This window comes from Podarcis tiliguerta (genome assembly GCF_965153285.1).
Source record: "Podarcis tiliguerta genome assembly, chromosome: 12".
NCBI lineage: Eukaryota > Metazoa > Chordata > Lepidosauria > Squamata > Lacertidae > Podarcis > Podarcis tiliguerta.
In genome coordinates this window covers 44,247,605-44,265,624 of record NC_139545.1, presented here as the reverse complement: position 1 = coordinate 44,265,624, position 18,020 = coordinate 44,247,605, and the positions used below count along the sequence as shown (strand labels likewise).

Here is an 18,020-nt window from a genome sequence, read left to right as displayed (position 1 = left end):
TTTCTGTTTTTATTTTAGCCTGGATCTCAGGCACGAGAGGGAAGCAGCAACTGCTGAGCTCCTCTCTCCCCATGCTCTCTACTGCCCTCAACATTTTACCAGCTGAGGCTTCCAGGACTGATCCTTCTTGTCTGGTGCCTAGCTGACTTATGAACAGGTTTGACAGGAAACCCACCCTTAGCTACACATCCCATGGTCACCTCCAGGCTTCCTGGCAAGAGAGGAAGCGTCTCTCTTGTTACGGCAATTCAGTCAACTCTCCCTGCCACCTTGCTTTTCCTCTCTGCAATCCTCAGTTTAAGGTTCCCTGCTAATAAAGGCATTGCTATGGCAAGGAGCACTATCGGGTTGTAAAGGTGACCTTTTGTCTCATCACTGGTGCTGTTGTTTGACCGCTAATAATGAATTTTGTCCCTAGAATAAAAGGAATAGTTGGGAACCAGTGAGCTACAAAAATAAGCGCAATAGCTTAAAATCATTTTCAATCCCACAAGGACAAGGAAATGTTGCATATTTCTTTAACCAAGTAGTGTTTACAGCTGACAACAAAGGTAGGAAATGTATACAGACTATATCAGGGGTCAGCAAACTTTTTCAGCAGGGGGCCTGTCCCTCAGTCCTTGTGGGGGGGGCAGACTATATTTTTTGGGGGGGGAAATGAACGAATTCCTGTGCCCCACAAATAACCCAGAGATACATTTTAAATAAAAGGACACATTCTACTCATGTAAAAACATGCTGATTCCCGGACCACCTGCAGGCCGGATTTAGAAGGCGATTGGGCCAGATCCGGCCCCTGGGCCTTAGTTTGCCTACCCATGGACTATATACTCTATTATACTCCTGCCAGCACCAGCTTCTGCATTAGTGCTTAAAGCAATGGAAGTGAAATCTGGAGAGCTTGTTCCCTCAACCAGATTCTTCTCTTTTCTCTTGAAGGGAGGAACGGTCATTGGCAGTGCCCGCTGCAAAGCTTTTCGGACCCGGGAGGGCCGCTTGAAGGCAGCCTGCAATCTGGTGAAGTGTGGCATCACTAACCTTTGTGTGATTGGTGGAGACGGCAGCTTAACAGGGGCTAATCTTTTCCGTGAGGAGTGGAATGGCCTTTTAGAGGAACTGGCACAAAATGGTAAGTCGTGGTTAAGCTTTTGGGACGTTAAGCACCTCAAGTTCTATGTCATTTATTTTAGTATTTTAAAATTGCAAACCACCTTTGGTACATCAGCAGAAAAGTGCACAGAAAACGTATTTGTTGTGCTGTACAAGTGCTTAATGTTGTTAGTTTATTGTATAAGATTTATATCCCTCCCTACATCACCATGATCTCAGAGCATTTCGCAATTAAATAAAAACCAAGTAGAATATACTTTAAAGTGCAACCTTCTCCCTTCTGTTAAATATATCTGTCAGATTAGACATGCACCGACAAATATCACTCAGACACATGACAGCCCATTTAAAAAACCCTTTGTGGAATAGCAGAGTCTTCAGCTGTTGTTAAAATATAACAAGGTTTGTGCTGGCCAAAGCTTGAAGGGGAGAGTATTCCATACCTGAGGAGCATTTACACTAGGATTGCAAGTGGATACAGAGGTGAAGGTGCTTGGATTGAGGTCCTAGTGTTACACAACGATGCAGTTTGTCACTTATTTCCTTGCTGATTCCAAGAAGGCATCTGAGAGACAAACTGTACCTAGACAGTTCTGTTCTCCCACTTGCCTCTGTCACAGAATTAGGCTCTTAATCCTAGCTTTTGCCCTCAAAAGCCAGTACTGATAGCCACTGCCGTGTAGTTTTATCCCTGGTTGAGAGTGCGTAGCACTGTGGTAACATCTTATTTGCCAATAGAGGAGCTATAATGGCCCTTGATACAATTAACTGGTTTTGTGAAACTCTTAATAACAAATAAAGAGCATATGGCTGCTTTGAAAATGGCCAGCATTTGTAATACATGGATGACAAATGAGAATTTGAGTCACTATTTCGGGTTGGCCAGTTACTGTATTCTGCAATGGGTGCTGTCTTGTCCAGCAAGTGCTCTGAGGAGCAGAAGTGTATTTTGCCTCTCAAGCAGTACACAGTTTGGTCAAACTCTGAAGCACAGTTAGTGACATCTGGCAATCATATTTTCACACCACAAAACCTAAAGAGATAAAGAGTTTTAAACCTAAAAATTTCAATGTGAGCTCTCTTGTGTGGAAACAATGGCTTTTTCTTTGGAGTGAAACTCTGAACAAGCTTTCTACCTTTCTAAACATTACTTAGGCGGTAGAAGTGGCTCTGAGGCCATTAGTTGGACCAGCTTGTGTTGTACTGAGTACAACTGGTTACATTTAAAGGTTAATAGTTGTTGTTGTTGTTTGTCTATTCATACAAGCACAGTCTTATCAAAACTTCAAAACAGTTCCATGACCCCAATAAAGTGAGGACATCTTTGGTCTCCTAGCCCACTCCCCATTCTTTCCCAATAACTGATGGCAGAAATAAAACTCCCATTCACTGGTGAAGCTTCATGCAGCATTAATTTACTTAATCCTTCATTCACGAAGAGATTTTCTTGCCTCTTACACACACCAAGCCAATAAATGCTAAAGCTACATTGGTTTAAATTCACTGGAGGGCTGTGGTGTTTGTCAGACATTTCTGGATCTATTTTTCTCTTGCTTTTTTGCCAGGTGAGATTGAAAAAGGGGCTATCAAGAAGTACGCTTACCTCAACATTGTGGGAATGGTTGGCTCCATCGACAATGACTTCTGTGGTACCGATATGACCATTGGCACTGACTCTGCCTTGCACAGGATCATTGAAGTTGTGGATGCCATTATGACCACTGCTCAAAGGTACTTTGAACTCAGGATGTGAAATTTTAAGATGGCCACTTGGGCAATGGCTAAGAGCCATGGTTCTTTTATTTAGCAGTATTAAAGTGCACTGAAGTTGTATTAATTTCATCCTTTTGCCAAAGACAGAAGGGTGGTTATGTGCACACGGCAAACCTGCCTGCGTTGCATTTTATGACAAAGGGAGGAGCTAGATGAGAATACAAACAAGGATGTCAAAAATGGCATCCCTATCTATCTTTCCTGTAATGTGTATTTGTGGAAAGATCTGGCAGTCTTTAACTGCATCCACTATTATTTTTTACCCTGCCACCACTGGCATGCGCAGAATGCTGCCCTCAGGACAAAAAGGGGTTATCACTCTCAGTTTAAACTAATTGGAGCTCCCAGTTCTGATGGATTGAGGAACTGCTTAGTTTAAACTAGGAAGCACATACAGTACCTCCAATCTCCTCACAGCCGTTCCAGAGGAGGAGCAGGGAGCAAGAGAGGTCAAGGCTTACAGTTACTCATTCACACAATGCTAAAACACAGATTGGCATTGCATTCAAACTTTTGACCGTAGTCTGCTTAAATACTATTGAAATCAATGGCATTTAAGCAGCTTCTGTGGAGGTTTGCAGCCTTCTGCATTGTGTAGCCAGAGGATAATGGAGCTCTGGAAGGCATTTCTGGATTCCTGGGAATGGCAGCTGAGTCCTGTCACTTGGGCTGGTATTTATCACATCATCAGACACATGCAGTGGTATGAAAACTGCATGTGGAGGTCAAAAGAGGGGGAAAGCCCATCTTGCATAGGTCAGGGGCTTTTAAGTTAGGCTTTGCTTTAATATTGCTTTTTTGTATTTAGTTTAGTTCTGTGAACAAATGGGGGGGGGATTGAGATTTGATTGTGAGGACTGGCCTAGTTTTGCAGTTTTTCAAATAGTAGCCATCACTGAAAGGCATTTAAGATTTGAGGAATAACCTGTACACTCTCTCTTAAATGGCATGACTTCATTAAATTTAGTGTGACACAGTGGTCTGCAATCTTAGTTTGGGAGGGAAATAAGAATGCAAAGAATAATGGCACATGATAGTATGCTGCAAACCAGAAAGTTAAAAAGTGTATGGGGGGGAGACAGAAAACACAAGCGCAAATATAGTTTCTATAGTGCCAAACAATTGCCTGTCTTCTTTCTGTGCATTTGTACATATCACTTCATACTTTGATGCTGTTGGGACGCTATTAATATTTATTGTAATTGTTACAGCCATCAGAGGACCTTTGTCCTGGAGGTGATGGGGAGACACTGTGGGTACGTATGTCTGCCAACACCACATTTAATTAAAATTGCCGAAATATATAGTTCACGTTCTCATTTGGATTTTCTGATTTTGTTCTAGGTACCTAGCTCTTGTTAGTGCCTTAGCCTGTGGTGCAGATTATGTCTTTATTCCTGAATATCCACCTGAGGAAGGATGGGAAGATCATATGTGTTCTAGGCTTTCTGAGGTAATTATTTTCTGCAGTGGCTTTCAAACTCTGTCCTGGGATCTCTTAGGCTTCTTTGAAAGCTTACTAGGTTCCTCAAAGAAAAGATCAGGGATGGCCGGAAAGCTTTCAACCCCGCAGTGTCCTGGGTAGAGCCAAAATGGAAGAAGTGTTCCACAGCATTGTTTTCCTACTGCAAAATTGTCCTCCTTTTTCATCATCTTTCCATTTCCACCTAGTAAAGACCACCCACCCACCCATAGGGCATCATAGAGGGAAGGCACATCCAGGCAGACTCAAAACATTTTGGCACCTGAGGTGAACAACAAAATGATGCCCTCCTCCCTGCCATGGAAGAAGGGGTGGGTGAAAAACTACATCAGGAACAAGGGGGGAATAAAGATACACATTGGAATTTGCTGCCCCTGTGAATCCTGCCACCCGAAGCAGTCACCTTGCCTCATGGGTGGGCCGGCCCTGTCTGTGGAACATGTTCAGATAGCAGGCACCCCTTGCCAGCAGGCACCTGGCATTTAGGTGACCAATGACAGCACTCCCTTGTGAACTGCTTTGTCGTCCTCCTGACTCTAATCTTTGGTACTAATGTCTAGAATGGAAGATATCGCTAGTGTTGAGGATTTAGACCTGATCGGCTATATCAGGGATCAGCAAACTTTTTCAGCAGGGGGCTGGTCCACTGTCCCTCAGACCATGTTGGGGGGCCAGACTATATTTTTTTGGGGGGGGGGGGAATGAACGAATTCCTATGCCCCACAAATAACCCAGAGATCCATTTTAAATAAAAGGACACATTCTACTCATGTAAAAACACGCTGATTCCCAGACCGTCTGCGGGCCAGATTTAGAAGGCGATTGGGCCTGATCCGGCCCCTGGTCCTTAGTTTGCCTGCCCATGGGCTATATGATGATGTTACTGTTGCAAGGAGGAAGGGTTATTTGCCAACAAGGCAATCCGCAGCTGGCTGGGGTTGCCAGCAATAATGAAGTGGTAAAAATGTGTTAGAAAGCATTATTTTTATCCTGGTTTAGCAAGGTCTGTGGGGTGATTAATGTTCATTTTCGAAATGGCAACAACACAATAAGTAGTTGTAATAGTCTGAGAAGCTTTCAAGGTACAGCCCAGCTTTGAACTTCAGCTATTTGCTGTGGTCTCAGACCATGAGGCAGATTTAATGACTTTTCTGCATTTTTTTACCCTAGAACCGTGCACGAAAGAAAAGGCTGAATATCATAATTGTAGCAGAAGGTGCCATTGATTGCCACAATCAGCCTATAACTTCAGAGCAAGTTAAGGATGTAAGTATCAAGCTGCCAATCAAATCTTCTACCAAGGATATATGTAACTGGATGCTTCTCTTCCACACAGCGTAAAGCGTGTATCATTTCTCTATGAACATAATTAGCCTTTCTTTATATGGTTGATTGCATTTTAATCATTTCAGGCAATACAATAAATATTATATCTGTGTCCTTTAGCAGTAATATAATCTCAGTAATTATGATTGTAACCTAGTTGCTGCCTTTTAAAAGGCATAAAACAAACACACAAATACAAATGAGTATACTGTGTTATTTGGGTATTTTGTAGGACCTGGTCAAAACATTCAAAACAAGGAGAATGCCTTCAGTTCTCAGTGCTGAACTGATTTTTGTTATCAAATTATATCCATTATATGAACTAAGTTTGGTGTAGTGGTTAAGAGCAGTAGTCTCGTAATCTGGTGAACCGGGTTCGCGTCTCCGCTCCTCCACATGCAGCTGCTGGGTGACCTTGGGCCAGTCACACTTCTTCGAAGTCTCTCAGCCCCACTCACCTCACAGAGTGTTTGTTGTGGGGGAGGAAGGCAAAGGAGAATGTTAGCCGCTTTGAGACTCCTGAAGGGTAGTGAAAGGTGGGATATCAAATCCAAACTCCTCCTGCTCCTCCTCCTCCTCCTCCTCCTCCTCTTCTTCTTCTTCCTCTTCTTCTCAACTCGGCTACAGTCCCGGCAATTTGAGCCTGCTCTATCATCAAGGCTTCTCAGAACAAACTGTTACACTGTTCAGCCAGACAGTGACCCAGAAGTGCTATAAAAGGGAAGAAAAATCTTCAACTTTAATGTGGATTGTAAAATAGTTCCAAGATGAGTAAGATGCTGCTGCACAAACCACAAGGAGGCCATAACTTACCTTGACATAGTATGGGTTTCTTCAGTGTTTGCAAGTGGGGGTGGGGTGAGCTTGAACACACCGCCTTTCAAAATTGTGTGGCCATTCTCTGCTGCATATGCTTTACCTTTCCTTCTGCCGCCAACACACTTATACTTGTAAAAATTCTTTGAAACCACCTCTGACTCAGATGTAGAGCCTGGACTGTTCGACTTTACTTTCTGTCACCTCAGCACACTGCAAACATTTGAGGGCTTTGTGTGGTTCCTTACCCCTTCTCCACTCCCTCACAATGTACAAAAGGGAATGCCAAACAGGGAGATCCCATAATAGTTCGGATAAAATATCTCTCTCTAACCCCATATACCAAAACCCCTTTCTGTATCACTTTCTGCATCCTGGGTCTTGCATTCAGGCTTTCACTTCTGTACCTCAAAGGCCTTGTCCTAAAGTTACCAAACATGGAGGTAGGTGAAGGATTAATAGCCAAACAGTCCCACTAAGATGTCCAGTCAAAGTCTGGGATTACAGGGTCACCCATTGTCAGGTTGTAATTCTTAATTTTGATTGGAAAGAGGCCAGATTCTCAAGGAATCTTGCCCCACAAACAGACTACTCCAGTCTGTTTGTTCAGAAACAAAAGTTTTCACAGATCTGGAGTTAGGAGAGTACAGACCTGATTGTAACAAGGAATAGGACATGACTGGGTTTTTTTCCTTGCAATTACTCCTCTGTATACAATGGTAGATATTTTTACCACAGCCTTGTAAGATACATCAGAAGTTATTCTTTTGTTAGTGTAATATTTGTGCACTAGAGTTAAGTAATTTCAGAATGTTCTTCTTTAATTACTATAGGAAACAGTCTTTCAGGATGAAGATAAACAATTGTTTTTCAAAGACTCAAAGTGGGAGTAGTGGTGACATCGTTGCCAGTGCTGTACACACTTTTTTTTATTATTATCCTGCTGTTGCTTCTAGTCAAACTGGTTCTGAAACCTTGCCACCTTCACTTTTTAAAAATACTTGCTTACATAGGGATCAATTTTGCTTGTCTTAAGGTTAAAGGGATTTAAGAGCATTGCTCCATCACTATTAAAGAATCCTAACTCTTCATAATCTTTGTATTGTATGCATTCTTAAAGTTTTAAACTAGGATTTCCACCTACTGTTCAGGCACAATAGTACCCCAGTGTGTTTCTGCAGCTGTTACAGCTCATAATCCTAGTCTCGTCTTTAACTTGACACTTCGTCTTTTTTGCAGCTTGTGGTGCAGCGACTAGGGTATGACACTCGCGTGACTATCCTTGGCCATGTGCAAAGGGGAGGCACTCCCTCTGCATTTGATAGGATTTTGGTAAGTAGCTGCAGGCAGCCTGTGTGTTCAGCACCGTTTTTAGGGTGTTACATAGTTCCTTGTCCTCATTCAGATTGTAGAACAGTCACAAATGCCACTGGCTCTCTAGAGTGTGGCGTAGTGAGGAGAAGGTCATACATAAATGAGCAAGTCATGGATTAAAATTTGTACACAGCCATTGTGTTCTCTGGATTTTGGACAATAAGTGTCTCTCAGCCTAACCTTTAGGATAAAACGAGATAGAATCATGTATGCCACTCTAACCACGGAGGACTAGGTAATTCTGTAATACATATATAGCATCTAAAACTGAAATCAGTTTTCTGTCTGTCTCATAATTTCCTGTTGTGACATTCCATCAAAATAGCTGGTCCAGAGTAAATGAAGCCATAGCATATGAGGTCTGCATCTGACAGCCCTTAGCACAGAGCTAGCCTTCTGAAGGGTGCTACCTGCCCACCGCTCATCAGCTTCTCCATAGGAAAAAGGGGAGAATGAATAAGCAATATTTGTGGCAGTGGGGACTGGACTTCTTTTTGCCTATTTCCTGCAAGATTTGACCTTCCAGCACAATGAGTTGCTGATCAGGGAATAGCATCGGAACTTCCAAGGCCGTATATAGGTGCTTAGCAGAATGGAAGTAGAGGCCATATAGATAAAGAAGTAGACTCTTGATCGGCTATGGAATTATGTACATGATTTAGGGGTTCTTTGCTTTCTCATCTGTTCCACGATAGATTTTAAAGCAACCTGTGGTCATTTGTTCTTATAGTATTGGAATAATTATCCCTCCCTATTTCTAATTCTTTACAAAGAACATTCTGTAGATGCTTGCTGGCATGTATCAAAGTTGGCATAGCCTCCATGCAATATGTTCACGTATGGTTAAAGGTTTCTTATGGATTTCTTTTTTTCTTTTTCAGGCAAGTCGCATGGGTGTGGAGGCTGTCCTTGCCCTTCTAGAGGGAACACCTGAAACTCCTGCTTGTGTGGTCTCCCTGTCTGGAAACCAAGCTGTCCGCCTGCCTTTAATGGAGTGTGTGCAGATGGTGAGTTGCTGAAAAGAAGCAGTTGTGTTTGTTCATTGACACTCTCTTGTTGGTTAGCCATCAATAGTTGGTTGTTACTTGGAGCCTGGAAAGATGTGAGCAGAACTCTTATCCACGTTGGGCACAATGAACTCCAGTCATTCCTTCAGTGACAGTAACTGGGCTATTCGTTACTGCCCCATGAATCTTGACAGCAAACAGCACGGCTTACCTTTTGTAATGCAGATGCCTTTAACATAGTAGCTGCACATTTATATTTGCAATGAGTCTCTTGCTATCTAAACTCTCATTTCTTGTGGCTAGTTTAGCTTAGTGACTACACAGTAACACCCACATACCATAATACACATACATACCAATGAGCTGCATGCTGAGATTATTCTGGTTTCCCCAAACCTTCACAGTAATGTTCAATTGAGGCATTCTGTATGTTGCAGTCTTATAATGCATGATTTGAGACCATGAACCTAATAAAATATAGTCCTTTCCTGTTTATTTCTGATTTTAAAATTTATGCTTTAGCTTTCCCAGGCATTGAAGTAACATTGGCTGAAGTGCTGGGCTGGTTAAGAGTCCAATTATATACATGTCTACTGAGACACCAGTCCCATTGAACTCAATGGGGCTTATTTCTAAGTAGACAGATTGCATTATAAATCCCACTGAAATAATTTGGATTTACTAACCTGAGCAAGGCTATAGCAATTGTCACCATTCGGATCTACTTCATAGCCTTCTAGCATTGTGATAGATAATATCATTTTCTAATAAATGATGACCTTCTTTATTTCAAAAAGACCCAAGATGTACAGAAAGCCATGGATGGAAAAAGATTCAGTGACGCTGTGCAACTTCGTGGAAGGTACTCCTCTGTTGTTTATTTCTCTGCTGGCAGCAATAACTTTTCCAATAAATCATAGCTAATTGTGTTAAGGCAGGCATAAGCAAACTCAACCCTCCAGGTGTTTTGGGACTACAACTCCCATCATCCCTAGCTAGCAGGACCATTGGTCAGGGATGATGGGAGTTGTAGTCCCAAAACATCTGGAGGGCCGAGTTTGCCTATGCCTGTGTTAAGGGATTATTTTTCACGGCTAAGGAACAGGGGGGAATAGATTCTTTTACTCTAGTTTCTACTGTACACATTTTAACCCCCCAAACCCTCCAAAGTTATATGACTATTCTAGGCCAATTCTATACCAGAAAAGGAATTCTACCAGTATTATCTCTGCAGAATTTAAAATGCCATTTCATCAGAAATGGTGCTTGCATTGCTTTTCGCAGTTCATAGAGCACATAATATTGAATGCTAAGTGGGTATCAGTTGTGGAGTTGCACAAGGAGGAGCAAATGTAATTTCTGAAAGATTCCCTCAAATGGCAAATCATAAGTGGTCATTTGCCTGTCTTAAATGTATATGAGACATTTGTTGTTGTTGACATCTGTCTATCTCAAGAGACATGGGAGTGCGCCTCTGGAGGTGAAATCAAACCGTTGAAAGCAGAGTGAAGATATTTCCCATTCAGTCCTCTCCAAAATAAAACAAGTTGCACAATGGAAAATCATTCACATTCCATGATTTGTATCCAATGAAGTTGAAGGGCTGATGATGGAAAGCACTGGTGGAAATGGAGGAGTCTACCAGCCTAGCCGGGAAGCGGGGAATTTTTCACCAGTTCCCCCTTCCAACTTCAGTCCCCTAAACCACATCTCACATTGTTCCATTGGTTCCCAAGCCAACTAGAAGCAGAATTGGTGACTCTGTCAGCAGAGCGACACCAATGGCTACAACCTATGTCTCAAATACAATCTACCAAGTAACAAGTAAGGATATATAGTTACTCAATTCTCTGAGTGACACTTTAGGTTAGAAAAATACCTCTCGGTATTCTCTAGCATTGTGAAATAGCTTTATTATTCAGACAACAGCGTGAAAATATCGTTTTCTGTTGCAGGAGTTTTGAGAACAACTTGAATACTTACAAGCTGCTGTCTACCAAAAGGACGGCTGCTGACCTTCCCAAGGTACTTCTTAGATAGTTGTCAAGTTGTCTGGTTAATTCCTCATTCCTGTGTCCTTAGGGTGGCCAATTAAGTGCATCACCAAGAAAGGGCATCCCAATTTGCATAAAAATTGAAAATGCTGATGTATATGAATTTAAAAATAGTTGCTACAGTTTAAATAGAAACACCATCCTGCCATTGTGGGGAAGACCTTTCTCCTTACTCAGTTTGCTGTCCCAAGAGCTAATAAATGGATGGCTTACAGTAAACATGCCAATCTGTAGATTGGCCCTTCCTGTTCCTCCTTACGGTTCTTTATACTTTTCCTGCTTTTCAACTGCTTTCAAATAGAGGACTGTCCTCTATATAGTAGAAGACGCTACATGTTTTGTTGAGAAGGTATCTAAACACACACAGCAGGTTGTTCAGATTTTTGAAAATGGTCTCCATGGAAACACCTATGGACTATGGACTTGTATATTGAGTTGAAGCCTGGCAGGCAGTGATCTAAATTTTGTAAATACAGCATTTTGTAAACAGTCTAAATTTTGTAAACATTGCCATATCTATTTCCTTGTTTAAACTACCAAAATACAATTTTTCCTGAAAGGTCTAGGCCTCTCTCAGATAACCAATTTCATGTCTAGTTGTGAAATTCAAAGGTGTACCTTACAAGAGGTACTGAATGCATCTATATACCGCAAGCTGTGTTACAGTGGTCTACCAGCTGGTCAGCTGAACAGTTATTTTAAAACAAGGTTTTTTGCCCAGTGCTAATGTATGTCGGGAGAAATGTACATACTGGTTTTACAAAATGGCTCAATAATGGGAAATATCTGCGGGTACAGTTTTACTTTTAAATCTTTCTGTTTTCTTTAACAGGATGATATCTCATGTAGCGTATGTAAAAAATAAATAAAGTGACTAACCTTAGCAAGGTCTTTTGCTTGCTAGGTTGGCAGGCGCTATTATTTTTGCATGGCAATGGGATTTGCTATATAGTTATTTTTGTTTTTCGACTGTGCACTTCTTTGCTTAAAGCTGGACAACCAGTATGCTCTTCAGTTTTGCCACAACTTTGATTTACACCAAGCGTAACTTTGCAGAAGCTTTAATAGCACGCATAAGACGTGCTTATTGTGAAGTTGAAAGAATTCTCCAGAAAATGCGAAAGGTCCCCATTTATTGTCATGGTGAAAAGGTAGAAAAATGCCATGTATTTCAAGAATCGCTTGAAATACCACATGACTTTTATACCCCTCATTTTCAGTTCCGCTATTTTTATATGACTTGGCATAGGCAGACATGGTCCTCTGAAAATACCCCTTGTTGTGAGGCCTCCTCATTTTCCATACAAAAAGTGACATAAATGGCTCCACGTGAGGCCTGGCATACTACCAGACTCTCCAATAGGGCTGCCATTTTTGTGATTAAGAAGATAGAACGAGCATGAGCAGGTTGTGTTTTATTTTCTGCTTTCTGAGACTCATAAGAGGCAGATCATACATTAAAACGGCCTTGAAGTGGCTCTCATTTTTCATTTATGCCACAGAAGCTGGCAAGCTTAGGAGAATTCCAGCCATTCTTGCAACATTTGCAAGCATGAATTAATTACCAGAGACTGTGAGAACCATAGGGACAGAGGGATTATAAGGGAACCAGATTTCCAGGGAGGCACTCCCAACATAAGCTTCCTTCTTAGAAAGTACAGGAGAAAGATTCTTCAGAAACATGCTCTTTGTTGAAATGCTGTGCAGAGGTGGGAATAACGCCTCAGTCAGAGGGGTGAAATATAGGCCTGTGCTTTCCAAGAGCCCAAATTTTCTCTCAAGGGGGCTGGTAATTGCCGATATAGTCAATTGTCTAGATAAGAGTAGACTAGCCTCCTTAAAGACATGCTCACATTCCAGTGCTGCTATGAAACAAGATAGCAAATGGACAGTAGATAACAAAAGGAAAAGATGATGGAGACAACTGGCGGTCATGGCTTATTTTGATTACACATTGGCCTGCTTCTCACAGACAGTTGATAAGGAGGCAAACCTCTTTCTGCCTTTGTCATTTCAGGTTAGAGGCTCATGTGACAATGCACCTTAAAAGCCATGTGCAGAACTTTCCATGTGCAGAAATGTGAAGTGGCATTCTGTCACATGAACATAGTCCTGTTGCCTGAACTCTCACAGTCCAGACATAGGTTTAGGGGTACTCTCATTTTGACTCAAGAAAATCACCATTTTATAGTACAAATCAGAAAAATAAATGAACAAAAGTACAAAGATTCACAAAATGTTTAGGGGTTCCCCTGCATTCCCCCCAGGAAAAAGCACTGGGTTTAACACTTCATCTGCTGTTTACAAGAACTAGGTCATAGCTGCTATTGGAGACAGGAGGTATATTACATTGCCTGTGAAAGGGCTTGGGGAACATTAACTGCTTGCCAGTTGTGCCCCCGATGCAACTAAACTTCATTAACTCAGAACCACAAATAGGATTCAGAATTATTTTATTCAGCCGGCTCATGATTCATCATCCCTTGTCTATGTTTAATGATACTATGTAGACGGTCCTTTAAATGACTTGGTGTGGTGGCTGTCATCATGTGAGCTATTTGTATAGATCTGCTTTAGACAAGCCATCTTTCTCCACATCAGTGCAAACCTTTCCTTCTCAGACATTTCTGCTAGCAGTTGTGTGGGGGTTTTTTTTTTGGGGGGGGGGGAGTTGCCCCAAGCACATGCTGAGTTGTCCTACATAAGTGGCTTGCCATGTATTGACAGGCAACTCTTGCAAGCCACAGAGTGATGAGCAGTGCAGTCCTATACATATCTATCAGATGTTAATCCAAATGAGTCCAATATGGCTAAATCCCAGATAAATGGGCACAGGATTGCAGCCTTGAAAGTAGCTATGACATATCAGTCAGCCTTGATTCTGACATCTGAGTTATGAGATCCAACTGCATAAATAAAGTGTATTGTGGAGAGGATTAGAGTGGTAATCCTTGGTTCTCAAACTTAATCTGTTCTGGAAGTCCATTCCAAAACTAAAGCATTCCAAAACCAAGGCACACTGTCCCATAGAAAGGAATGCAAAATGGATTAATCCGTCCCAGACTTTTAAAAACAACCCTTAAAACAGCAATTTAACATGAATTAAACTAGACCAACTTTTTCAGCAGGGAGCCGGTCCACTGTCCCTCAGACCTTGTGAGGGGCTGCACTTTCTTCCCCTTGTTGGGCTATCTAATAATGTAAGGGCCCATATTAATTGAATCAGGCAGCTTTGACAAGGTCCAGGATGTGGGATATTTTAATGTGAGACACAGGAAGAAACCAGAAAAGAGTGTTGCTTGCTTGAGAAAAGATTTCTACATGCCACTCAAAATTTGGACATGTGTAATCTCTTCCTCCTCCTTCCATTTTTCTTATTTGCTTCTTAGTTTCCTAGGATGGGGCAGTATAATTCATGACAATTTATCTGAAAGCAAAAGAGGGGATAGTGGTGTTCTGTCGATCAGCATTTTGAGTACTTACAGAACTACAACCAATAATTACTTCATTAAATTTGTTTCCAAGTGTTAGATACATGAGAAAGCAGCACATAAATGAAAAAATAGATGCTGTTGTTATATTAGAGCTCTGCCTAAGCACAGCTACGTTAAATTTATATATTCTGTATGTGAGCACAGAATTGCTAGATACAAGCGGTGCTTCCTCGAGCGCAGTAGATGAAGAAATTAAACAGCAATCTGAAAACCAAAATCTTGTAATACAACATTTTGTGCAGCATATAACCCATTGTGACAGACTGTATTCTCCTCAAGAGAATTGCTTGTGGCAATTGTGTAGTTTGAAATTTGTATTTTTACGTTGTGAACTGCCCTGCGATCTTTGGATGAAGATGGTATACAAATTTAATAAATAAAAATAAAATTCATGTTCTACCTTATGTACACCTCAAAGATCCATAAAAGGTGCTAGAATAATGTTATATCCCACACTTGAGCAAGCTAAAGGCAGATGGAATGGCAATAGTTTTATAACGCTGAAAGAGTGGTTGTCAAATGCCAAACTGATAGGGTTCTCACATACTTAAAAACGTTGTTAGGTGCTGGCAATAATGAATCAATCGCTTGCGCCATAGCTCAACACAATACGGCATGAGGCATCACATACTTTGGTTGCAATGGGCCAAGGAACAACATTGCACAAAAGCCATGTGTGCATGCATATAGTTGTTTGGTTTACAATTCCTATTCTGTATAAATTTGTTTCTGTATGTAATGCATGTGCTTGTTTCTCTATGCTGGGTTATTGTTATGCCAGAATCTGGACTGGATAGTTCAATGCCTCACATTTTAATTTGGACCTGCTGCTGATTGCAAATAGCTGAAGGCTCCTTGAGTGCTATGAATGGTTGACCCCACAAGCTAAGATTAGTGTTTTCTAGTGTTTTAAAATTAAGTTTTCTATAATGTGATGGGGTTCAGAAGGTAAAGTGTGTGTCTTGCTTTCTTTTGATGCACTTTTATATATTTGTCACTGGAGATACGGTTAGCAGCAGGATAAAAGGTAAACTGGATGTTCCAATTTACCGCTTGATGATTCCTTTTGCCTGCCATGGGGTTTATGTTCCTGACTATATTTTCTCTCTCTTCTGCTGCAGACTAACTTCAATGTAGCTGTTTTAAATGTTGGTGCTCCAGCAGCTGGCATGAATGCTGCCGTTCGCTCTTCCGTGAGGATCGGTATAACTGAAGGACACAAAATGTTTGCTGTCACTGATGGATTTGAAGGCTTTTCTAGAGGGCTGGTTCGTATATACCAAAGATTGTATTTTTTAAGAAATCTTAATACTATAGGAAGTGTTCCATTTGCTGGAAATCACAGGAGGGAGAAGAGTTATTGTGCTCAAGGTCTTGCCTGAAGGTTTCCCACAGGCGGCCTATGAGAACAGGATACTGGATAGGCCACTGGCCTCATCCAGCAGGCCCTTCTTATTTTCTTCTTCTTAATTTTGTTTTAACTTGCCCTCTGGCAGGCCCCCAAAACTTCATTTTCCTGCTTTCAAAGTGCACTTTCATATAAAGATTGCAATTCAAAGAAACCAGAGCTAGGATTTCCACTGATAGTTATGATGGAATGGGAATGGAGAAGAGAGGGCCTCCTTGGGGAGAACATATGTCGACTGCAGAGATAAATTTAGTGAAATTTGTTGCGGGAGGGGTGTTTGTGAGGTATTTTTAGAACACTGAACACAAGTGACCAACACCACCAAACAACATGGAGCAGGAGTCTTGTTATGACAGATGGATATTGCGCATCTCCCACAGGCACAATAGGGGCAAGACCAGTTTCAAATATAGTAAAAGCATAACGGTTTGGTCTATTTTTGCTTGGATTGCAGCTCATTCTACCCCCGTACGTCTAAAAAAATACCCTTAAAATCTTCTTGTAGAAGAAATGATTAACTATGTTTACATGAAGCGTTTGCTTCTTTGATACTTCCTGAGAAATCTTCCATATCAGATTCAATATATTTGGTCTCAAGGGTAGCTTTGAAGTGACCTTGGCAAGAGGCCACATTTGGCTGTTTGCCAATCCCGGAATAGCTGTGGGAGTATGAAATCTATGGAGATAAGAATACACGCTAGATAACGATTTCTGAAATTATATCACAAAATCTGTTGTGTTTGATTCTTGTTTCTCAGTTGTGGTGGTGTTTGTTGAATGCTACATTTACAGTGTGCCCAGTGCTGGGACTCCTGATGCGGCATGTTTATGAGTCTATAATATATTATATATGTTATTATTATAAATTGTTCAAAATAAATCCAGATTGCCTCTTCGTTAAACAGGTAGAAATTAGCTTGAACATTTCAGAGCATCTCTCAACTGCATCACATTGTGACACTTCTTAGGACTGCAGAGTGGTAGTCAACTTAAGTTTTACTCAGAGTAGATCTATTGAAATTAATGGACCTTTCATTTCAGTGTGTCTTCTCTGAATAAAACATAAATTAATACTACCTGCAAAATTTCATTCCCAAACCATTGACAAGTTGCTTTCCACCATAAGGAGAGACCATTGCTCAAAAGTACTAAAAATATAAATTTATCTGTAACTTTTATTATTATTTTTATTTATTGAATTTATATACCGCCCTGTACCTGGAGGTCTCTTGTAAGAATCCATTTGGACTTCCATTTTGTTTAACCTATTAGATAAAGTTAGAGCTGAGCCAAAATTTATCAGAAGCCATTTTTCTGAGATTTTTCTTTTTCTGAACCCCCTTTACCCCGCAAAAAAAAAAAAAAAAGAAAGCCACTCCAAATGTTCTGTGCCATATTTTTGTTGGAGCCACCATTCTCTGTCCCTCCATGTCCTTGAACGTCACTAGATCTGGGGTTTTGTGGAGGGCACAAAATGGTGGCCAGACTACCAGCACAGTTAGCACTTGCAACAACAGCAAAACACACATACACACACACCATTGTGGGAGTGGAGAGAAAGAAACTGTGCTGCTGCCATTGCTAATACCGAGCCACATCTCGGAGAAGCTGTCACCATCTTTATCTTCCCCCTGGAAAAATGTGTTGATTTCCCCAGTTTCTCTGCTCACAGAGTGGAGAATATTGAGAGGCCATCTGCACACGAAAAACATCTGAAGGAGTGCCAGAGCCCCGTGCCACATTCTGTGACCTGCCACTGTTTTTGTTTCTCTTCTCATATTAAAGGAATGCAATGTTTTTGTGCAATTGTTCAGGACAGAAGGTGTGTAGGCCTCCCTATTTCATTAGATGGTACCTTGGTCTATTATCCTCTCTGGAAAAGTGGAAGTTGAAAACTGAACTGCAAGAAACATTGGTTTGGACCCGCTGTACAGTGTAGTGCTGAACAAAGTTAACTTTTATATCCATTGCAGAAATGACCTAAAATGTGTATCTAAACTAGGGCTTGGTAATTCAAAAACTATGTCTTTTTTGTTTTGAATTATAGATCAAAGAAATCAGCTGGGGAGATGTTGGAGGTTGGACTGGCCAAGGCGGGTCAATTCTTGGCACAAAACGGTAATGTGATCTTTCATACTGATATCTTCGAGAAAATTGACTTTCACTTGTGTGTGT

At 41.2% G+C, this 18,020-nt stretch overlaps 1 protein-coding gene across 4 annotated transcripts in view; it reads left to right on the top strand.

Annotated features, from left to right (window-relative positions):
* PFKP (phosphofructokinase, platelet) overlaps positions 1–18,020 on the top strand; it is a 59,902-nt gene that overhangs the window by 28,040 nt on the left and 13,842 nt on the right. For all 4 annotated transcript variants that reach the window (XM_083406203.1, XM_083406204.1, XM_083406206.1 and 1 more), the window contains exons 5-15: positions 940–1,129; positions 2,676–2,841; positions 4,095–4,139; positions 4,228–4,336; positions 5,537–5,632; positions 7,748–7,840; positions 8,764–8,889; positions 9,687–9,751; positions 10,845–10,914; positions 15,559–15,705; positions 17,893–17,963. In XM_083406203.1, coding sequence (XP_083262329.1) covers positions 940–1,129; positions 2,676–2,841; positions 4,095–4,139; positions 4,228–4,336; positions 5,537–5,632; positions 7,748–7,840; positions 8,764–8,889; positions 9,687–9,751; positions 10,845–10,914; positions 15,559–15,705; positions 17,893–17,963 — 1,178 coding nt within the window. The remainder of the gene's footprint in view (positions 1–939; positions 1,130–2,675; positions 2,842–4,094; positions 4,140–4,227; positions 4,337–5,536; positions 5,633–7,747; positions 7,841–8,763; positions 8,890–9,686; positions 9,752–10,844; positions 10,915–15,558; positions 15,706–17,892; positions 17,964–18,020) is intronic.